A 24,577-nucleotide genomic window follows, 5' to 3' on the forward strand; every position below is an offset into this window, starting at 1 on the left:
TATGCTCAGACGTGAGTCCCTTGCTCACTTTGCCACTGGATTCAAGCAAGCCGGGCTGAAGACGGCTGTAATGCCAGAAACCGGTCCTCGGAAGCTTGTTTCCGGTCCAGGGAAGGCATGGCTTGGCAGTTCGGGCTGGACTGTTCCCATGAGGCACAGGGTCAGACTGATTTGCATATAGCCATGTCTGAACTGGGGTGTCAGAGTGGGCCAAAGAACGATGATGGATCAAACCCAGATCGTTTGACTGGGTGTGAGTGTTTGATTGGTTCAGATGCTCCGTCCATCACCACCCCCTTTTGTACCATCTTTGTCCCCTTCTTCTAGGACATACTTTACTTTAACGTGTCCACTCTATGCCGCTATCTGATGGGACCTGTCTCGACTAGATTTTAGGTGAGTCATTGAGTCTCACCGAACTGTATCTATATGACTTTCTCTGTACTGCTGCCATAGTACTTTTTAATGGTTTTATATGCACCTTACTCACTTGACCTAACTGTATTGTTACATAACCAATGTTCAAACCTAATATGATGTTTACAACTCGCCACGTTAAACACAAAGGGATGGTGCTGGCAAAGTCATGATGTAAATGACTATTTCATTTGACATTTTTATATTTTAGATTGGCTACTGCACCTATGGACACCACACGCCTCTGGTGCAGCTAAACTGGTAAAAACTACGTTACTACACCACATTACCAGTGAATTAAGTGTAGATTCAATTTCATAGTTTAGGTCCTGAAGAATTGCCGCCAGATCTTTTCGACTAAACAGGCAAGAAACATGTTGACCGAGTAATTCAAATGCAACTGACTGCAACATTACTGTAGACAGTCGCCACACCTATTTTAATCAGGGTGGGAGACAGGATTATTAAAACTAGCTTCCCTGATCCTCCCATTCCCCTGTTTTAATTCACATGGTCTTTTAGAACCCTTATCACTGCACTTCTACACTGTAGGGCCCCTTACACTTACCGCACCTAACGGCAAGGAATAAAAAATATCCGCCAAAGAGCCCCCACTGTGGGTGCCCGTCGGGTATTGCAGCACCGACCCGACAAGGAGCATGCCCGATGATGAAGCATGACACCCAGCGGGCTCGGTGTGTGAGGGCCCTCATTCCGAAAGGAAGGATTACCCATCTTCACTCATGGTAGCCACTCTTGGATCTCGTCCAAAGTTTTTGTTAGCCCCCCCTTAGGAACTGCTTACTCCTTATTGTTTGTTACTAGTATTGGGGCACATATGCTGGACCTTAAAAGCCCTTATCTTGTCCCTCCCTTTTGTTAGTGCAAAGGTAGGACATGCCCTGATGTGTGTGGTATGTCCTGATAGCCAATTTCGTTTATTACTGTTGTAAGGCTATCTGTTCCCATATGATGGAATGGGGAGTTTGATTATAACATCTTATAAGCATAACTGCCACTGGGAACCAGATGGTAAAATAACATTTAGTATGCCTGAACTCAGAATGTTAAAATGCATCTTTTAGTGAGGGTGATTTTTACATTCTGTTTTTGAAAATACCACTTTTAGATAGTAGGTATTTCCTTGCTTAGCCATCCAGAGTGCCTCTGCTAGGATGTGTATTGACTATCTGGCTTTGGAGTGACAGGGGCTGGGGATGTGCAGTGGCTCCAGAGAGTCTGGATGAGTTAGTGCTAGGCTGAATAGAGCTGGTCTGCATCTGGAGTGGTGGGAGGAGTAGCACCTGCAACTGAATAGGGCTGTGCCTGCCTTCCACAATGATGGCTCTGCACCCCTGTGGAGTGTCTGGAGCCAGGGCTTACACTGATAATGGAGGTTGTTGTGCACTTACAAAGTGCCCCCCAGAACTGGTTTGGACTGGACCAGGAGACCTGGGCCTGGAGAAAACAAAGAGATTTAATTATAAAAAGAGGGGCCCAGACCCCAGACTTTAAGATCATCCCTGGAATTCAAGAGGACCCTTTTTAGGAGAAGAGCTGGAGTGACTGAGGAGGAGTACTGCCCCTTTTGCTTTGTACTGTGTGGGGTTGGCCTGCAGTTGCTGTTTCTGCCAAGGAAAGGAAAATGACTTTGCTGTGTGCTGTGTCCCCTGCTTGAAGGAGATCTCCAAGGGTCTGTGTGTGCTGGCCTCCTGTTCTGAAATCTCAGGGACACAAAGACTTCACCCCAGCCCCCCTTAGCTCTGTTGCTGTGAGTTCTGGCCTGCCGGGAGGTGCCTGTGCCAGTATTGGACCTCTAGAGGTCGTTGCTGCTGTTTGGGAGCTGGAAGAGAGAAGGAACTTGAAGGACTACAAAAAAGACGCATCACCTTTTCTTGCAGCTGTTTTTCCGATGCATCCCACGGCGCAAGAAGAATTTCCACGCATCGCTGTGCACCTGCAAAAATTGACGCAGCGCCTGTCACCTCTGCAAGAATCGACGCATCGATGGATTGCTTCTGAAGAAAAAACGATTCAGAGCTGCTCACTGCCGCCACATCGATTATCACCACATCCCGGATTTTCACGCATCTCACCTGTGTGGCAAGTTTTCCCGACGCATCACCTGCAGACCGGAACCGTCACAAAGAATCTAAGCATCACTTCCCCCTACAGACCGGATTCGACGCATTACTTCTCCTGTGTGTAGCAGAACTGTTGCATCGCCTCCCTACGGTCTCAGGAACTGACTCATCTCTTTGTTTTTGATGCTTCTTCACTCTGCGGCTGTTTGGCCTTGTGAATTTCGACGCAACTACAGGTACATTGTGTAAAAGTCACGCATCCGTAGTTTTCTATGGTACAAGTTCTTGAAACCTTTGGAAAGTCATATTTTTAACTGTGTATATTGGATTGGAATTGAGATTTTGCGGCCACTGCGATTTTTGAATAATTGTACATTTGCTGCATTTGCCACATAACCCATCATCTGCTGCATAACTTGCAGATTTTAACAAAAAAAATTTTTTTCTAGCTCAAACATTTTAAAAGTTAGTCAAAACTCAATGACACATGTTGCTGTGCAGTGGAAGGACCTTTGCAAAGGTTGACTGGCCACCTTTCTGTGGCTTATTGATTTGGGTGTTAAACTGATTATAATGAGGTACAACTAATGACCAGATAGTATTAACAAGTTTAAAAATGACTAAATAATGAAGTAATACTATCACAAAATGTGCTGAATAATTTGACTTTTCTTGCTGCATAATTTACTCAACCATGCCGCATAATTTGCCCCTCCCTGCCTCCAGCGGTGGCCGCTCTAAGAGAACGGAGGAGCACACCCCCGTCACCACCAGCAAATAAAATGACAATAAAACAGTTTTTTGTTTTTTAAAAAAATATGTTTTATTATTTGAAAGAACAGAATATTCAGCAGGTATATCTCACATAATATCCATACAGTATAATAAATAACAGTTGCAATTAGTAAGGATACAGAGTTTACGCTATTGCACTTCTTCTTCATGGCCCCTGTGTTACTCTCTTCCCCACGTTGGGTTTGTAGCAAATCCCTCAGATGTTCATGAATGTGAAATAGTAAACTGTCTACCGCCGTATAGCTTTATGTGGATTATATTACATCTATTCCCTCCTCCTCCATCTCTAAATTGTAATAACTCAGCCATGGCTGCCAGACTTTCCAAAACTTTCTCGGGCACTCCCTTGCTTTATATACTGTTTTTTCTGCACCCATGTATATATCCATACCGGTCCGCCATTGTTTCATGGTGGGGACTTCTGCTCTCCCCCAGTATCTGGCTATATCTCGCTTTGCCACTACAAGTCCTAGGTTACTTAGTAAAAGCTAACATCTAGGGATGTCAATGCCTGTGTGAATGTCTAAAAGGACATACTTTGGGTCCATCGAGATTTGTGTTTTTAGTATGTTATTCAGTTCTTGGACTATCCGTGTCCAATATCTATGTATTGGTCGGCATTCCCATAAAGTGTGTATGAAAGATCCACGCTCTGTTTTACACCGCAGGCAATCTGGGGTCCCTGCTCTGCCCATTGCGAGTAATCTTGCCCTGTAATAGTGCACCCTGTGCAGTATTTTAAACTGTAATAGCAGTAGCCTGAGCTTGATTGCTACTTCTCTAGGGTGCATTCGGGCAGTCTCTTGGTCTATATACTCCAGTGTGCCTACTAGATCCTCCCATTTGCCTCTAAGTGTTAGTAAGTTATCAGGCATGTTATTTATTAGGGTTTTATAGGACCAGGATACTGCTTTCTTTAGTATATCTTCCTGTAGCAGCCGGCCCTCTAGTGGGCCATATTCAGGAATCTCTGCAATATCAGATTTTTGTGCTTGCCCGGAGTGTCGAAGTTGAGTGTATTTATAGTGTTGCTTGTCTGTTAGGTTATATTCCGTTTGGAGATCTGCAAAGGTTATCTTATCACCCTGCTGTATTATATCCCCCAGAGTGGTAATCCCAATAATACCCCATTCTTTAAACCCCTGTACTTTCACAAGCTCAGGCAGTCGTTTACCCTCCCATAGGGGTGTAGCCCAAGTTAGTCTTTTTCCCCATTCCGTTTGGCATTCAGCTTTTTTCCATACCTCAATCACCCTCTGTTTTGGTGGCAGTAGGCACCTCACTCTGTGACCCCCGTATATGTAGTGTAAATGGGAGCGTTTTTGTAATTGGAGTCTCTCCAGGACGTATGTAGGATGATCTTTGGGCGCATGTCCCCATTCATTAATAACTGTGAGGTGTGCCGCTCTATAGTATGTCCTAATATCTGGTAGCGCAATTCCCCCATTGTATTGGCTGCTTTGCAGCATCTGTAACGCTACTCGGGGTGACCTTCATCCCATAATAATGTCCACACTTCGTTGTTTATTGACCTGAAAATTGCCTCCAGTATTTTACAATATGTATTTTGGAGAATATGCAATAGCTTGGGCAGCGTGATCATTTTAAACATGGCAGTTCTACCAAGTATCTGACCACTCAACGCGTTTCGGGATTCTCTCCCTTTCTCACGAGTGAGAAAGGGAGAGAGTCCTGAAACGCGTTGAGTGCTGCGATAATGCCGTCCTGTGCTTAAAATCAATAAATTTGACTGCCAGAAAGTCCTCACTGTATCCACGGCTGCTGTGTTCGAAGAGGAGTAAAACAGCGATTTTGATTGATTTAGTGAGACTTGCCTGCGTCACCGTGGACCGCCGCCGTGAGTGGCAGGGAAAAGGCGTCGCTAGTGTGCGAACACTAGCTTTGGTTTGGATATATATATATATATATATATATATATATATATATATATATACACACACACTGTTTGTCAAATCATGAACACAACAGGGTACATTCCTTCGTGTTTGCTTTATTCATATACATTCATTTTTTAAGGATCACATAACATTATGTACATATACAAGATTTTCCAAATTTTGTTCTTCCCAATGCATTTCGGGCCGGTGGCTCTTCTTCCGGGGCTCAAATCTAAAACAATACAAAACCAACGCTCTTAACTAAAAAATACACTCTTTGTGCAAGGAATTCCCTATCATCACAGTATTTAGGTTTACACATCACCTGTATAATATACATTTATATATTCCCACAAGGGGCGAAACTTCTACAATTCAATCCCAAGAGGGGTGTTTTAACTGAAAGAAACTGGGAAATTAGAATAAGATGACAAAAGAAACTAAAATGAAAACGTAACTCTAGAATGCCCTTATCATGAGAAAATGTGTACCTCTCATCACCAATTAACAACTACTAATATCTTCAACACACCTGACACTACTTCGAAATTCTCTTCGTTCGATTCCTAGACGTATACGTTGTGTAACCCAAATAATTTCGTCTTGGTGGTAATTGCATCTGTTACTGTCTTGTCGCGCAGTTCCCATGCTTTCAGTCTCCAGTCCAGTCTTGGTCTATGTTCCTTACCCCAAACCCTTGACTTAAATGGTGAGCGATCTGAGATACCCCTTGAAAGGTATTCTGCTTCCTCTATGATCTGAATCTCTCCCACTGGAGCAAAGAGGTAATCAATCCTAGAAAAAGTCTTGTGTGCCCCTGAAAAGTAGAAGTACCTACGATCTAGTGGGGGATGCCGGCGCCAAAGGTCCGTCAGTCCCATTGATCTCGCAAACTCCGCCTGTGGGGTAGACATATAGGCGCTGGTTGTTGCATGTGATCTATCTAAGCTTGGATTCATCACATCGTTAAAGTCTCCACCTATAATGTGGATTGAGGTCCGAGTCTAATAGTATCTTGGCACCTGCGTTTAATGTCTTGGGCTGCAGTTGCGGTGGGGCATAAACACTGACCAGCGTGATCTCTTGCTGTCCCCACGTACCCCGGACCGCTGCATACGTTCCACCAGAATCTAGCCAGGTCTTAGCTACTTGGAAGGGCAGGCCCTTCTTGAGGAGGATGGCCACTCCATGAGCCCCAGGAGAAAATCCGGCGTGCACCAGCATGAAGTAAGCCCCCCTCCCTATAAACGCACATTGGGTACCTCGAAGGTGAGTTTCCTGTAGGAGGACCACGTCTGGCTTGTTTCTCTTAATGTATCTATTGACTAGTCCCCTCTTGATCTTACTACATTCCAGGTCAACACGGTATATGGTGCATCATGCATTACGTTTGTGATTCATGTGCTTCCCATGAGGAGAAATACAAACAAGCATTTACAATGCAATGGTCTCTGCATCATTAAAGGTAGAGCTATTGGCATTGCTCATGACATTTCTTTTTTTTTCTTTAAATCATAAATAAATGGCATTGTCATTTACATTGCCAATACACAGCACTCTGCACTCAACAGCACACAGCACTCTGCACTCAACAGCACACAGCACTCTGCACTCAACAGCACACAGCACTCTGCACTCAACAGCACTCACTACTCTGCACTCACTACTCTGCACTCACTACTCTGCACTCACTACTCTGCACTCTGCACTCACTACTCTGCACTCACTAATCTGCACTCTGCACTCACTGTGATGGAATTGTTGGATGAGTAAAAGGGTGGCTGGATGGACTGCATGAAAGGGTGGGAGGAAGAACGTAAGAATGGATGTGTTGAAGGATTGATGGATGAGTGAAGCGGCAGATGGACAGATAGATGGATTGATGGATAGAATGAATGGGTGGATGGATGGACTGAGTGAAAGGGTGGATGATTGAAAGTACCGATGGATGGATGATTAAAAGGATTAGTGGAAAGATAGATGAGTGAAAGAATGGCTGTAAGAATGGATGAGTGAGAGAGTCGATGGATGAATGAAAGGGAGGATGTATGGATGAAAGGCGGGATTTATTGACAAGTGAAAGAATGGATGGGTGAATGAAAGGATGGGTGAATGAGTGAAAGGGTGTTCGGAGGAATGGAAGAGTGAAAGGATGGAAGGCTGGGTGAAGGGTGGATGGATGAATGAGTGAAAGAACCAGGCAGCCCACACACAACCTCCATAGGCCACCTGAAGCGATCTAGAACCAGGCCCCCGCCACCTGAAGCGATCTAGAACCAGGCAGCACACAGGCTCCCACCCACCTGAAGCGATCCAGAACCAAGCTGACCCCCGCCCCCAAAGGCCAGCTGAAGCATACACACCCTCCATAGGCCAACTGAAGCGATCTAGAAATAGGCAGGCCACAGGCCCCCGCCCACCTGAAGCGATCTAGAACCAGGCTGTCACAGACCCCCACTTCCACCCTTGCCTATCCTTACTTATCCTCTTCTCCTTGTCTTGGCGCCACGAAGGTACCTGCTCATGGTTTTTGGCGCTTAATAATCCACTCACATGAATAAGTCCACATTTTCGATCTCGCCATATTTATGTTTAGAAAAAATACTAATTCACAGCAACAACGTCATCCCCGTTAAGAAAGTGTCTCAAACCCCTTGTTTTGTGCGGTAACAGCCGTCTGCCGAGCCATATTACAGCCAACAAACCTTCCAGGAATTATCAGGTAACTGGGTACAAGCTAGACCGCCCTGGGTACTGATGGGGTCAGAGGTCATCTGAAGGGCGTTGGGGGTTCGTTGTTGGCACAGAAGGGCAGAGCAGGCATCCACAGAAGCTAAGAGAGAGCTGCCCTATTCCAAAATATCAGCCCCCCACACACACTTTTCTGCAACAAAAGCAGTAAAATGAAGATATTGCCATCAGTCCGCATGCCAGGCTGTACCCGAGGGCATCGTCTGTGACCTTGTACCGTCCTGGTATCCCCTGCACGGCCTCTGGGGGTGTGCAGGGCGTCTGGGAGGCAGTGAAAGCGGCGTGTAAACAGAGGCCCCGCCGTCTGACCCTGAACCCCAGACCCTGGAGGGGCTTCAGCGGCAGAGTTTGAGGCCGATAAACCCGCTCTGAAATCCCAGCACCCAGACTAGGCCGCATCTTGTGATAGTGGGCGTACGACTTTGTCACTACTGCATATCAGATCTAGCTCGGCTCGTGCGCCAAGAAGTGGACAGAATCCTCGAGGCGAGGAATCCAGGGCCGGACAGACGAGGTGGTACGAAGGAGACCCGTTCCAAGCAGGGGCAATGCCAGTGTGTCTGGCGCCCCAGAGCAAGGATGCGCCCCGGCCGCTGGTTGTATCGTGAAATGCAACAATAACCAGGGTTTGCCTCTGGGCCCTGGTGCCACTGCACCTGCCGCACCTATGGTGGCTCAGTGAGACTAATGCGTCCACTGGAGGGGCGTGGGTTCAATCCCGGCTGGTCCACTCAGGCTTTCATCCTTCGGAGGCCGATGAAATGAGTACCATCGAGTTGGGTAACAATAAAAAATCTGTTAATCAGCGTCAAGATACCCTTCTGAATGAGCGTGCGATTTACAAAATACACATGTTACGTTAAAGGAAGCCGTGTCCATCCTCCCATGACGTACACGGTGCCAGCACGTCCTGCTGCTTGAACCTCGCCCCGTGCACAGCTGGCCTCAGAACAGGAGGAAACAGACATGAACATATCTGGGTTTCACAACACGACTGATGCAAATAAAAGTGCTGCTTTAGATGACCTCACGGTGATGAAAGGCGGAGCCAATCTTTGACGAGATTCCACCCTACAGGTCTGGTGGTTTAGAATGTCTCAGCTCATACCCTTTCCAGCTGTGCGGTCTCACTTCTAAGGCGTTTACCTGCCTGCTGTATTACACGGTGAACTACAAACCCCAGGGTGCACTGCGTCAAGTACGTCCAGCAGGGTTGGTCCGGTCTTAAGTCTTCAAATGTTGATCCCTTTTATTGGAATAATTGAAATAAAAGGCTTTGGAAACAGGAGGGGCTAAGTCTTTCATTCAGAGACATCTGCCACTATGTAATTACGTCACATTTAGAGTGATGGTCTTTAAATGTATGCCAGGTCACACAATCTTTATAGCCTGGTTTTCAGTCTGTCCTTCTAGTGACCTCTTGTATCACCCTTAACCCCAGTGCTCCCAGACTGGAATGTTTCGAAACGGGAACTTCTGACAGACCGGACATCTTTGTTCGCGTTTCATGCTGGTACTTGTAGTGTCACTCGACCCATTATTTCCCTATGCATAAAGGACTGCAGCTACCAGCATATGGTGACCTGAGCAGGTTTAGTAACTGTCACACCTGACAGGGGACACCTGGAGGGACCTAGGGCCACACAGACCCTCAACATGACAAAGCAAAATACAGCAGATACGACATGAAAAGAGCGAGTGTGAGGCTGGGGGGTAAAGCGGCACATCGTCACCCAACGACCCCTCTCCGGAGCGGGACGGAGGAGAGCTGCGGGCGGAGGGGGGGGGGAGCGCGTCAGAGGAGAGCTGCGGGCGGAGGGAGGGGGGAAGCCGGACAGAGGAGAGCTGCGGAGGGAGGGGGGGGAGCCGGACAGAGGAGAGCTGCGGAGGGAGGGGGGGGAGCCGGACAGAGGAGAGCTGCGGGCGGAGGGAGGGGAGCCGGACAGAGGAGAGCTGCGGGCAGAGGGACGGGGGGGGAGCTGGACAGAGGAGAGCTGCGGAGGGAGGGGGGGAGCCGGACAGAGGAGAGCTGCGGAGGGAGGGGGGGAGCCGGACAGAGGAGAGCTGCGGGCGGAGGGACGAGCAGAGCAGCTCTGGAAACCACCACCGTCTTTCTCCGAGGCAAAGCAGAAATGCCTCGGAGAAAGCATGGTAATTTTCGCATTCGGGGGCGTGTGTTTTGTTGTTCTGAGTGACGGGTGACGTCACTGGCGAAAGAACAGCAAAATGTACGCCCCCAAATCCGAAGCCTATTCGGAGGGACAGCTCTCTCCTCCAATGGCTGGCCTCCATTTAGGAAGCCAGCCAATGGGAGAGAGGCAAAAACAGAGGCGGGACCAATAGTCCACACTAAGCAACATTAAATCTTGGTACTTCCGGTTCTGCCTTAGGCAGACCGGATATTACCTCGACCTAAAAAGGGGAGTAATACCTTCCCCTGACAACCCCCGTCCGACTGTTGCTGGCCCTGTATCCTGAGATGCCTTGCTGCAGTCCAAATTGAGAACATATAGAATCTGAAAACCCCCCACTTTCCCCACCCACATCCCTAGTCCCCCACCCCCCTTCCACCCGCACCCTACCCCATTAACTGTCAACATGACAACTAAGCGCATGTGCCGTTCAAGAAGTCTGTCGGTCCCACCCGTCACCCCCCACCCACCCCTAGATAATATTTAAAACAATAAAGGATATAGTCTTTTTCAACCACAAAGAGTGTTTCACCCAGTCTCTTCTGAGTGGAAGCAAGTCTAAGGGCGGGCCTTTTTGCATGGGACCCATCTCCGATCTGCTCCTGTAGCGTGCCCGTTTTTTCAGTCCTCTCCGCCACCTTTTTCTTGCTGCTGTTGGTGGAGATTGTCAGACCCCTGCATCTCTGTTCCCGGCTTTTCTGGGCTGTTGATAGCTCTTAGGAGCGGGTGATCACTGTCTTTGTCCCCTTGGGAATCTTGGTCAGAGTGGTCCGGGTGGGTACTGTCTCCTTGGTTCGAGTTCCTGTTGATGACTCGGGCCTGACTCAACTCTCCATCGGAGGCTGCTCTCCTCCGTCGATACGAGGTTCCCCGTCTGTGTACTCCCTATAGGCTTCTTATGTCGTCCAGTAAGCCGCTACTTTTATCCTCTGAGGTCTAGGCTCCACTTTGGTGGCGTCGCTCTAGGTCACGCCTCATTGTTAGTCACCTCTGTCTGTGGTCTAGGACGTTTTTCTATCCATGCCCAGGCATCTTCCGGAGTGTGGAAAAATTGAGTTGAGCCTTGAAAAATAACTTTGAGTTGGGCCGGAAAGAGGAACATATATGAAATTTGTATGGCTCTGAGTTTGACCTTTTCTGAGTCAAAGGTTCTTCGCAACTTCTGTCCCTCTCTAGAGTAATCCAGGAAGATCATCATTTTGGCATTGTCCGGTTTCAGTTCTCTCACCCGCCGCGATTCCCTGAGTATTGTGTCCCTATCTTGATAATTCAGACATTTTGCTATCAAGGGACGCAGGGGGCTCCCGGCTCTGGTCTCACATTTGGCATTCTGTGTGCCCGCTCAATGATGAAGCAGGTGGAGAATTTCGCTCCTGGGAGGACTTCCTGCAGCCACGCCATTAGGAAGGTGATTGGATCAGAGCTCTCCTTTCCTTCAGGTATCCCAATAAAGCGGATGTTGTTTCTCCTTGCTCTATTTTCTGTGTCATCGACCTTCTAAACCACTTCCCTCATGTTAGCCTGGAGCGCTTTGATATCGGATTGAAATTTGTGGGTCATGTCTTCCACTTCCGAAATGCGAGTTTCTGCTTGGGTTACTTGGTCTGCTATGTTGCGTACATCTTGCCTCAGAAAGGACACCTCCGATCTTATCTCTGCCATTTTACCTTTGATGGCCTCTCTCGAGGCATGAATTGCTTATAGGATGGCCGCCTTGTCTGGGGAGCCCGTGGCCTCTCCTTCGGGTTCTGTCTGCGGCGGGAGTACTTTTGTATATCTATCCATCTTTCCCTGTTTTTGCTTCTTTGGTTCCTTATCTCTGGCCATTATGAGATCCGACAGGAGTCTGTTATCTGTCGTACCACCGGAAATCGCACCTTCTCAAACTTTAGCTTATGAATTTTCGCCAAAGGGGACAGACTGCCCTCTGGAGTGTTTCTGCAGTTTCGGTCCCTTTCTACCATAGATGTGGACCAGTTCCTGTCCTGCCCTCTGCTCTCTGGCAGTCATTTCAATGATTATGGTGCATTTTTCCTGCCCATAGCCTTGTATTTGTATTCCAGTCATCCGAGGACAGATCTGGGTGTTGTCTGCCCCGTCCATGGCAGGCGCGCCCTCCAGCGCTGTGGCCGCTCAGAGGACGACTCCGCCAGCACATCTCTCGCCCCCTCTAAGGACAATGGGATCGAAGCCTTAGCCGTTGAACCGACTGCAGGCCCCTTCTCATTAATGGACTGTGCTCCCTGTCCATTTCAGTGGTGCCCCGTTTGCTTCTCACTTTTCGCTGTGGAAAGGCGTTTCAGACTCACTATTCTCCTCTCTTGGTGTGTTCCTGATCTGAATATCGGGTATTCACATCCCTCTCCGGATTCTTTAGGGAAGCCTGTGTGGCCTAGGTGTCTCTGCTTTGGTCGCTGTAAGGCACCTCTGGATGGGGCCTCCGGGGGTGCTTCAGGCAGGCGTGTCACTTCTTTTAGGCTCCCCACTAGTCTTCTGCAGCCCCAGGGGATGTCCACTCTTCACTCCCCCAAGCGTAGACTCTCTCACCTGTGCTCGAGTTGGGTTATCACTTGTGTCGCTGTTCCCCAGGGGGGTCACTCGCCACCCAAATATAGATTATCTACCTTGCAGTCGGGCCCCTCTTCATTCGACTCAGGTGGAGTCCCCGGGTCGCTCCCCTCTCACTAGAAGGTCCCGCTAGATCGGACACCCCCCTTTGTGCACTGCCTCACAGCTCCAGGCTCCACTCTCCTGGCTCTCAGCACTTTTCAGCACTTACTTCTTATGCGGCAGGAGGCCCAGGGAGTCCCCACGATTCAGCGGGTCAGTGCTTCACAGGCTTGCCTTATGTTGGTAAGGCCTAGCGGCTATCTCCATCATTCCCGGGTCTGACATCGTCAGGATCACCTCCGTAAACCCGAGTGCAGCCGGAGAGAGGCACTTAGTTACGGGTTCTCTCTCCAAGGGGGAGGCGGATGAAACTTCCTCACCTTCCTCTGGTTGCCGCGGCTCCACTTCTTTTTTATTTCCCGACCGCCTCCGGCCTCTTGATGATCTCTGCCGCGGGGTTTTGGGCCACCCCAGCGTTGATTACAGCTCTTGGGACATCGTCTACGGCAGACCCCCACACACTCTGATCAGGGGTTAATGGTCACTTTCCCCGCCTTCAGTTAGTCCACCGTGAATCACCAGGCGGCCGTCCTGGTTTGCAGCTCGAGTGCGGCTACGGGGTGGCACTCGTTTCCCAGTTTCAGCAACCAGGGGGGGAGGAGGATACTGCTCCCTCACCTTCCTCCAGTTTCCATGTCCCAACGTCTGCGACGGACCATCGCACCCTTCGGTCTGCAAGTAATGTTTATTTCACCACCTTCAGTCAGCCCACCCTAAATCTCCAGGTGGCCTTCTTAGGGTAATGTGCGCAGTTAGCGGGTCTCATAGGCCATCTTGGCTGCTCACGCTTGTCTCCATTTCAACGGCGCTGTCTCCCCTAGTGTTGGAGTAGCGCTCTCCAATGCGGCTCTGGTCGCACTCCTAAGGTGTCTGGGCTCGTTCACACCCGAAATGGGCTGTAGATGTGGGCTTAGAGGACAGGATTAGTGTGAGGATCGGCGACGGGCAGCCGGAGCTCCGGCGGATTCGTCTAGTCGGCCATATTGCTGTCCACGCCCGACAATAAAAAGGGTTTTAAACGTGTTTTATTTTAATTCCCTGTACCCGCCCCCAGGACTCTTACTAGTCTTAGGGGTGGGTCCAGGGAATGACACGGCTGGTGGTGGATTGTTGGGCATTCTCTTAACTGCACATGAGGGTTTAGCCGTCTGTCTCTGGCCGGCCAAACCCTCATGCACAGTGAAGCTCTCTGCAGCCCTAGCTGCGTTGCTGGGGCTGCTGAGACCAGGCAGGTTGACAGCCCTCAGGCCAATACCGACGCTGCTTTCATGCAATGTCAGGATTGGCCACAGTGCATTCTGGAGCCTGTGCCCAGAGGAAGAGCCGAAGAGTGCGATGCGGCAGGTGGCGGCGTTGTTCAGGTAAGGTTTTTTTTTGTCCTCCAACACACCCCTCCCCACCTCACTCCTTCCTCTTCTGGCCTGCACCACCACTTTGAGGCCGCTACTGCCTGGCTCACATTTCCAGTGGCCTTGATTAAGGTAAAGGATGTGTTGTGTCACTTCTACTACCCCTGGCATTTTGATAAATTGACATCCATGCGTAAATCTAGGGCTTGTAGGCTACCTCCAAAATTTACATAAATTGGGCCTGCATTGGCCCATCTGAATGCACCCTTGGCCCAATTTATGTAAATTTCATCCAGATACAAAATTCCTGGAACATAAGCAGCAGAATGGCAAATGATAGCCGCATCAGGAGCTATGTTATTAACGGACAGGTTCTGGTTAAGTATGGTTGGAAGTTTGTTTAGTAGTTTAGGTCTTCCCTGGTCTGGAGGTACTCTGTGGGTCTACCAGGTGCTTTGTCAAGACTATTATTTTCATTTGAGCTGCCAGAGGCTTACTTGAACCTGATTACTGCTTGGACCAAGGTGATCCTTCTGCATATATGAGGATTTGGAGAGCCATTTGAAGACTAGAATTAGGGGCCAGGTGAATTGTACAGTTTTTCGTGCAACTTGATGGTAGGCCAGATTTGAGCCGTTTTGTGACCAATCCTGACAGGGGTAAGTGGACGAATCTCAAAAGGTTGTATAGATCTACGTGGACGTGGACCATTAATTGCACGTGACGTGATAATGTATTAAGTGATGAGCAAGTAGGCTGCTGCGTGTATGATGTCCATTGTATACCTCAAGGCAGTAGCACACTTTACGAACCAAGGTGCAAAAATGTACCTGGTTTGGGGAAGCCACTCCGCTAAGCGATTCCATATTGGATTGTATAGGTCTATATTTTTGTCGTGGGATATTTGATAGTAGGATTTTTTCAGGCAAGTTGGTAGAAAGATGCTAAGGAGACAACAGTGTTTTTGTGTAATTTTATTTTAATGTCACAGTGTTGTTACCACTCAGAGGCCATTGGCATTATTATGCCTGCTGAGCTTCCCGGTGTAGATTGAAATGGCGGCCGAAGCATCGCTCTCCGACAGCACTACAAAGCACGGATTCATAGGGCCATGTTAGTCCGGGCTTGGGAAGGAGTGTTTCTGGACCAGCTCATCTGCCCAGAACAGATCCTTGGAACCTCGGGCAGTACAACTCCCTCACCCGCCGTTCCCTGGCACTCACCCGAGCTTCGCGGCGGCTTCACTTTTACTGGAATCACGCATCCACCCCCGTGTGCTGTGTGAGGTGGAACAAGCGGGGACGGCCTCCCCCGCGCCGCGTGCAGTGGTAGCGCCCGCCTCCCCGGTAGTCATGTGCACTGTGCAGCCAGGCCGCCGCCGCCGTCGCCGCCTCTGGATCCTGCTCGAAAGCCTTCCTGCGCCGCAGCGCCCGTGAACCCGGACCCGGCACCCGCAGCAGCGCATGAAACAACCCCACACAGAGCGAGTCCGAGAGCGGCCCGGCCTCGGCGCTCCACCATCATTCTCCACACGGCCAGCGGAAGCAGTGAGCTGCTGATGTCAGTTAACTCCGAGAAGTCGTCCTCGTCTGAAAGGTAGGGAACCCCCGGCATGGCTGCCCGGGGTCCTTGCATAGCGGCTGCCGCCAATGTTTGTTATATTCATCGTGTGCCACTGCATGCACACCGGCGGCAGGAAACCATGGAGGGGCACAGCACAGACCTCGCGCGCAGTGCTTGCTGCGTGTGCCACTGCACAGCGCGCCTCATCGCCTGCGCCGGTCCTGGATACCCGTATGCAGCGCCCGGCAATACTGATGGCTCCCCGAGGAGACCTGTGTGCACCCACACGGTGTCGGTGCTGATGCCCCATCCCCACTGACAGGCGATGTAGGGTTCCTGCATGCACAGTCCGCCCTAGACCGTGTTTATCCCTCATCTCGCCCGTGGGCAGTATATGGACAAAGGCAGGGACACATTGTGGTGATGCTTCATCGAACCTATAAGTAGCCTATGAATAGACACTGCGCGCAAAGAGACAGCGGCAGCTTGTTTTGATGCCACCTTCTCTCCAGGAGAGGAGCACGAAGACAAGCTGTGCTAATGGTACCTTTCCTTCATGGAAACGATGCTGCTGTCAAGTTTGCTGATGCTGTGTGTGCCCTATGTGCCGGGTATGTGCGCCGTGCGTACTGAATCTAGTGTATTTTGCAGGAGGGATTGGTTTTTGTTGCATGAAGTCCGAACCACCGCAGCATGCAAATGATGTCCCAACAGCAGTGTGCTGCGGATGTCAACATGTTGGGAGAGCTCTTTGCCTAATTTTATTGTTTGCTTCTGGCGCTGTCTGCCAAGCTGCAGCCTCTCCCCACCCCTCAACTGTTATTCTGTTGTGTTGCCTTTGCCAGGGCTTGCTCCTTCATCCCTTTCAGACACACGAGACATGGGGCGTTTGTTGTAGAGAAAAGGGAGTGGTGCTCGTTGCACATAGCATTGGAATTGCACGTTAGTAACATTCTGCGAGCGGGCTGCTTTGCTTCTCGAGGCCCGTGATGGGATCTAAACATGCGATGCCTCAAGGAAGGCTTCTTGCCTGCAGGTGAAGCCACCGTGGTGACTCACTAAGGTTTTTAGAGCGATTATGGCAGCTGCCGTTCAAACCGCAGCCTTCGCACTTGCTTCAGCCTTCCTGACAGAGACACGTAACCGCCCAGAGAGAGAGGGAGAGAGAGCACTCTACACGTTTTCGTCCGTGCATCTTTTTCTCAGTTTAATGAATTAGCTGCGTCTCTATGGCTGTCCACACATCTCGTCTGTAAGCACATCACATTTCACGTTCCCAGCACAGCCGTCATTTGGATGTTCAGAATGCACATCACATACGTCTCCTACACAAATTCGTTGCCATTATGAATGCTTTGTTAAATTGGGCCTAACACCACCTTTTAGGGGATGCTTCTAGCATTTGTAGTCATGCTTTACAGGGACGAGCGCGTGCGCAAACGAACCCATGCCAAAACCTATATTTCAGAAGATGCCAGAGAACACCTATAGGACTAGACCTTTAATAAATGGTGCAATATGACCTATATGGAAAGGATCTGATTGCTGAAATCGGCATCACCACGGAATTCTGCGTGTTCTGTAATTATATATGAGTGAAGCTGCAAGCAATGTCTGCGCTTATGTTTTCTGTTTTGTTTTTATTTGTATCAGTTAAGTTCAGTTCAATAAGACTTTATTTCGGTCAAAATGACCTAGAAAGTACAGCACACAGTAAACATTTACATGACAAAAGGAAATAAAGTGCACATGCTGACAATCTTAGATTAAAAAAAAAAAAGAAAGATTAAAACCCGATAATAGATATAAGCATAATTTCATATTAGACAATACAATGAGATTTTGGGAGTAAGGGTAGGCGAGACTTTTCAGGACATTTGCTGAAAGTGCACAGTGCAATAAATATATAAATTAACTAAAAAAGAAGGCACATAAAAACAAAGATTATTGGGTTAAAAACTTTAAGGATATGAATGGCAACTCTACTACAATGATACTTCAGGGCAGGACTATCAGTACTTCATTTCTAGAACTCAGGTAGACCCTTCTAGTGCACCACATTGAGAACAGGAAGCCTGCAACCGAATACACTATTGGGATGCTCGAGTCAGTTTTCAGTATCCTAAAGACTTCGAGGCAGCGCCTGTTGCCCAGATTCCTGCATATCTGAACCAACCAGCGCTCCCTTGCTCTCTTGTAGCCTGGGCAGCTAAAGAAGACGTGGAGCTCAGATTCTTCAGGGTGCTCACAAGCCGGACAATGAGACATATGTTGGTCTCTCCACTTAGATGTAAAACAGCGGAGTGGAAGCACACCATATCTATATTGTAAATAAAGCTTCCTTGCTACTGGTGGGTTTATGAGATTAATTGCCGGCTCGAAGCAAGGTATATCTTTGATTTCCAGAAACCCAGAAGAAAGTTTCCCAATTCTAGTATGGGTGTGTAATTGAGTCAGTCTGTACTCTTTATAGTGTGCCTTCATTTGTTCCTTAGATGTTAGCAGGCAGGCTGACTCAGGACAAGACCAGCAATCCCCTAGACCCATACTGGTTAATAAGGATTTAATATGTGCGAGCCAAGGGATCTTTACAGCGCCACGTGCCCTAAGAACTTCTGCTAGTTCCTCCCTGTACGATGTGAGTTCGGGTGTTGCCCACAGGCGACGCCAATACATTATAGGTTTGGCGCCTGCTACTGAGCTTAGGGTGTTGAAAACTATCCTGTATTTCAGAGACAATAGCCGGGCGTATAAAGTATATTTGCTATGTGGACATATATAGCCGCAAAAACCAGAAAAGTTAGAAATAAGTATTATTGGAGTATGGGTAGGTTTTTGTCCTTTTTATGTTCTTGAGTGATAGCGCAGCTGTCCCCAGACCATTATGTGATAATCGCATGGGGAGGAGGATTTGGCTCCGCAATGCCGTGAGCCGGTAGTACATGTTTTGATTGGGCAGAAGTTGTGTGCTTCCACTAAAAGAGTGCTTGCTCTCCTCTGGCACCAGCACAGATGGGAGGAGGGCAGTCAATTACATACGTGGATGTTTAGGTTGGACTGGACAGTGTGACTCTCACCTGACCCTTTAACCTACACCAGTATTATTTTGTGTTTTTGCTTCCACACAAATACATATCCCTTCCCAGGCTGTCTACTTGTGATGCTTCACATTAGCATGCAACTTTCCTTTAAAGCCAGACCTGTTATCATTGCCAATGCTTGTTTTCACAATTATTAGGCAAGTCTTACTTCTTATTTCCTTTAATGCAGTGTATGCAGGGGACTGGTTTTTATTGGACGTGGGTGGGATTTGGAAGGTATAATTCCGGATCTGTCTCGCGCTTAAACTAACAGAGTTCTCAGTTAAGGTGTTTGTAGCGATTCAATGGCATCTCATGTAAGCTAAACCATATGCATCATGCGTACAGTTGCATGTATACTAGTTACATGTGACTGTGTACATTTGTGCACTGTAGTTCCAGCTTGTTATTAGTTTTTAAATATCTTTATTGACATTTTATAGCCAGTGTGTTTTGTTAAGGCTAAGTTAATTTAAAATGAGAAATGATCCAATAGTACGCACATCAAATAAATGCTAACATTTTTAACATCTTAAACCTGGATATCTCAATAGCTGACTGTCCCACTTCACAGTATTTTCCCTTGTCATGTTTAGTTTCTGTACCTTTATTCTCGCACCTGCCTTATTGTTTCAGTATAATATTGGGCAACTCCAGATGCCGGTTGCTCTCAGTGTGTTGTTAGGTTCATTTATTGCCGCTAGCCTCTCACATAACTCAAGTTCAGGGCTCAGTCAACACCTCGCTCTCGAATACTAATGCTGTTCTACCCAGCCAGGTATTATTCAACAGGGCACAGATTGTCAGTTAATTGTGCGGTCCATCCATTCCACCACCTAAAGGCCTCCTCTAGGAATGTGCATAATTAAAGCTTCCTGTGCCTGTTGCCTACTCAGATTGTGTTTATCTTGGCGTCTCTTTCTTCATGTCCACTGCCAGCCTACAACCCTAAGGGTTGCATGTGAACTTCATCTAGAGTGCAGCATTCGCATGATCTTTTCGACCTTTTATTTTCTTTAAGCTTCTGAAATATGACATTTATAACTTACAACATCGTGCCATCTTCAAAAATGCAAAGCTCTTTGATTAGTTTTGTGGCGCCATAGCTTTTTGCCAGATGAACACGGTCTTCTTCCACACTTTGACTAAGAAAGTGCCTGCACGTATAGTTGGCTATGGCGTTTTTCGACGGTGCTGGGTTGGGTGACACACATGCATGATATCCATTCGCCCCAGGACTCGCTGTTACTGCTCTTTTCATTTGTACCCATAATCAGTTTTTTTTAATTCCCTTTTTGATGTGTTCAAACGCAGTGTAATGTATTAGGCTGTCCTCATTTGCATAGAATTTTACTGTGATTAGGCTTTGCACCAGCTTGTTCGTGGTCTTGCAGAGCTTATCATGCACAGTGTGCCACGCACACACTTAATGTTGGCCTTATTAGCTCTTCTCGCATGCCTGTCGTTTAAATAGTTTTTCAGCGACTCCCTTCCCTGCGTTGCTTATTCCTCTATCAGACACAGAGCTGTAAAATTCCATTTAGTTACTCTTCAGGTACCCATTAGGAGCAGAGCGACTACCGCCCTATTGTAACAGTGGGGGCGTGTGAAAAATGACCTAGTTAAGCACTTCTGTTGTGTGATTTGGAAGCACAGACCCAGAATAAGTACTGCAACCACCCCAATATTAACATTTTATTTCTAAGAGTGATTTTACCAACCTGATTTGCAGATAAATCGTTCCAAGGCAGCTCCTCCGTTTCCTCTGTAGATCAGTTAGTATTTATTTTGGAGATTTGTATAGATAGGATTTTGTTCCTAGAAGCAACAATTCTCTCGTAGTAACGACAGACTGCATAGTGCTTTTTAGCCATTATGCTGTCACAACTGTAAAACGGATAATGTGGGAAGTACTTGCAAGTAGTGGGAAATAGCACAGGGGTTACCAAAGATGACAGAAAAAAGCAAGATTGCAGAGAAGACAGTCGCCAAAGGCAGTGTTCGAAATCTAATTCATCAACCACATCGAGTCCCTAATTTGCAACATTTGTCTGACTTTGTTTTGTATATCTGGTTTACACACAAACCATCTAAACAGATATACAAAAATATAAATAATGTTTATAAAAGTTCAAAGAATCCATCCGGCATCCCATACTTTTTTATTTCAATTCATTCATCAGTGTTTTGGAGTACTTGACAAGCTTCTCCCCATTCTGACACTCTTTCCTAATAGTTAATCTCTAATAACAGCTTCATAGAGCGCTTATTTAAATATGAAAAATATAAAAGCATTCGAGTTTCTGAATCTGTTGTATCACGCTTACAGAATTTGCTTAGCTGTTGTTCACCCTTGAATACCTACTGAAGCCTCTATCTTGTCCTAAGTCGTCACATGCTCGAGCTTTAATAACACGTTTCTTCCAAATTCTAGTGTACTTAAGCACTTCCAAGTAGCCACAATTTTATCACCAACATTGAAATTATATAAAATAATCTTTGACATCTTCTGTTTGACGTCATTGTGAGTCGATCTGCCTGCTTTGCAAAATTGCTCAATTTTATCTTTTTTTTAAGTAGTTACGCTGAGGTCTTTCCTTCCAAGTAGAGTGCTTCACATTTGAAAATTGTAATATGATCAAGAAACCAATACCATCTGTGCTCTGGCCTTGAAACACTGCCCAACTCCAACATCAGTCCAACAGGAGATGCACCAGCCTGATTTCAGTTGCGACAGATGTATGGAAATGTTAGACATTTCAGAGCAAAGCTGCCAGGGCTACAACTAGCTAAGTTATTGAACAATCTTGGAGCTCTACAAGTAATAACTTTGCTCAATAGACATTCAAAAATAAATTCACATGCAAGTCACATCCACCTCTAAAATAGTTGCTCCCAAGTCTAGTGTTCATCCCACTTCTGATGTGGGTCAAACATCTGCTTTTGGTCACACCCAAGTTCATAAATACTAACTAGGATACAATGAGATCTATCATTGTCACATCAAAATATTCCAACTCAACCGAAACCCTCACCTACTTCTACCACCCACAACATCATAAACTTGCCAACTCTTTGAGGAATCCATGAGAGGTACACCTTAGGCGCACCTATGCATTTGAGTACATTTAATCAATAAAAGATGAAAAAGAACACTCAGTAAAAAATGTGTTAAAGAGAAAAACATAGTTGCTCCTGTTTCTATAAAAAAAGGAAAAGCCATTAACATCTCATCCAACACATTGGAAAATGATGCTTACTTGTTCAAGAGGGCCCTTGGTCTGTTAATTGCCGTTGTCTTCTTTGTTCTAAGTGTATGACTGAAAATGTGTGAAATGTGGTTTGTGTGTTCCTTCCGCTGGATTTACAAGGAGAACTATTTATTTGTTCAGTAAGGACTTGTTTCAGCTTTTTTGTGTGCACTAAAATCCACTGCCAGCAATTTATTTGAAGCTTCCACCCCATTGAAGTCCTTATTAACAGAGTTGGTTGAGGGATGCCACCTCTATTCCCTTGAAGTTTGTACCTATTGATAAGAGAGTGGCCAGTGTTTTTTATATAAGCAATTAACTACATGCGCGCTGCGGGTTTTCCCGCTGTGCGCTAACATTTGCGAAAACCCGCGTATCATGACGAGCTCAGCTCGTCATGAGCGTACGACAGGCGTAACTCATGACGAGCTGAGCTCGTCATGAGCGTCGAAGGGGTTAAGGACGTATTCCTTCCTGAGACTATTTCTTATGATTTTAAAGTTGAGTGTAGTTCTTGTGGAAACTCTTAACGATAAGAGGGAGGATGCATTCCAAAAAGTGGATATAACTGTTAATGGAAACTTGGCCAAAGCTCACTGGAGGCCGCATCTTACTCTATCACAGGGTCCAATTGTATGCTCTATTAAGTACAGCATAGTCTGCATACGTTTAGTTGTATTTATATTCATTAAGTCTTGTGACCTTCTATGGCTTTGAATGTTACGTATCATACAGAAATTAGCAGTGCCCAATCGTTTTCAATGTTTCCATGACATTTCTGGGTGACCTTAATACAGTGAACCTTTGTCTGGAGTAGTGGCATGCTGAACACACTCAGGGCACTATTGGCAAATATCCTGAAAAACATTCAGAATTGGAATAAAACCAGGCCAATGCAGTTGTATGCAACCAAGACAAAGATCCTATGTTGTCCCTAAATACATCTTTAGTGACAATGTTTCAGTAGTGTTCTCCCAGTAAATGCATTCTTTATTGTTCAAGTGGTTGTAATATCTTAGTGTAGGCAAATGTGTGCCTTATATAAAACCATATTTTATAATAAGTATATATTACTACTGAGACTAGTATTCTTGCTACCTTTTTGCATTGAGAATGCTTCTCAGATCAGTGCCTTAAATTGATCCAAGTGTTATTTGCTACACACCCCTATAATTTAAAGTACAGTTTTTAATTTATCAAGTAGTCTGCAAAGATCTGAAGAATAGCGATACGAGTGACAAGTATTCACGCAATTTTATGAGCTGTGCTCAGCCAGTGCCTCTCAGCCGGTCCAGTCCTATCTACCAAATGTAGTCCATGGTCATCCGATTTACAGTGACCAAGATTGCTGAATCAAAGTGAAATAGCTCCTGATATTCAGTACTACGAGAAGCACTTATTAAATATTTGTAAGGACCATTTGAGTGCCTCATCGTTTCCAGTGTAAAATTTCGAGTCATTAGTGGGCAGTTATGTTATGGATCAAGTGAATTTAGTGTTGGTCAGTGAGGCCTGAATCCTTATTCTATATTCAAGATAACCATTTATTAAATTTTTCTCATTTGGATTCATGGTGTGTACATTTATCTAATGTGAATATTCTGAAAATCTGGCACGGTTCTTACTCTTGATCATCGCCAGTGTTAGACAGACTGGTCTAAATGTCTTATAGTTGGTTGTGCACTAACCGACTATAATTCTTTACATGACTGGAAGGCTTCTAAAACATCAACGGTTAGATAATTTAGTTCTGGCCACATCAGAATGACCCCTCCCATTATAGTATTGGACCAAGTGATACTAATGTTTTAGTACTTTCTTAGGATAAAGGAACTGATGTTGGCTTTGATATGTACATAATACTGTAATATGGTACTTGAACATAGGTTATAGGGAAGTGAGGGAATCTCAAATATCTGTTAACTTTTGTAGCGTCTTGAATTTTATTACTGGGTAAATGCTGATATTTATGCAGTTCACTGAATGAGAAGCTGAAATGTTGTTCTTTGGAGATTTACTAATGTTAGTATGATAAGTCTTACTTAGAGTCACATGGTGCACACCTAGATAAATCATAGTTATTTTATGTCATGTGATACCCTTTTTATACTTCGACAGGAGATGTTAATATAAATGTGTCCGATGTCCAAAACTGAACTGTAGTGCCTAAATATGTCCTATATGTGAAGCTTTTAGCATGGATTAATCTCAATTCAGGACATTCATGAAATAATGGTTCTTTAAATAACTTTGTCTTAACCTTACCACTTAGATTTGCTGCAGTTCTTAGCATAGCAATAGATATCTGCATCCAGGTCAAGTCCATGGCATTTTCAGACTCTATCCTAGGCCACACATAATATGTAACATGGTGAACAGCTATACCTCCTCACTATTTAGGCCATATGGTTTTGCTTTGGTGAAACCGTTTCTCAGTTGTTAGGAGCGACATCTTTATTCGTTTGATGCAAACCTGGGCAGGAATTTCCCTGTTACCTCCTCAAAATGTTGTCTTCTAACAAGATGC

General features: G+C 46.4%; 1 protein-coding gene across 2 annotated transcripts in view; it reads left to right on the top strand.

The window, feature by feature from the left end:
- The window catches only part of SRPK2 (SRSF protein kinase 2), a 704,996-nt gene that overhangs the window by 303,232 nt on the left and 377,187 nt on the right, over positions 1-24,577 (top strand). Inside the window, exon 1 of one of the 2 annotated variants that reach the window (XM_078680411.1) lies at positions 15,483-15,752. The exons of the other annotated variant lie outside the window; for it this stretch is intronic. Within the exon in view, the coding sequence (XP_078536537.1) occupies positions 15,715-15,752 (38 nt within the window). The 5' untranslated portion in view covers positions 15,483-15,714. Of the gene's footprint in view, positions 1-15,482; positions 15,753-24,577 lie in introns of those variants that run through there. 2 annotated transcript variants of the gene reach the window in all.

Source organism: Lissotriton helveticus, chromosome 1_1, assembly GCF_964261635.1.
Source record: "Lissotriton helveticus chromosome 1_1, aLisHel1.1, whole genome shotgun sequence".
NCBI classification, from domain to species: Eukaryota; Metazoa; Chordata; class Amphibia; order Caudata; family Salamandridae; genus Lissotriton; species Lissotriton helveticus.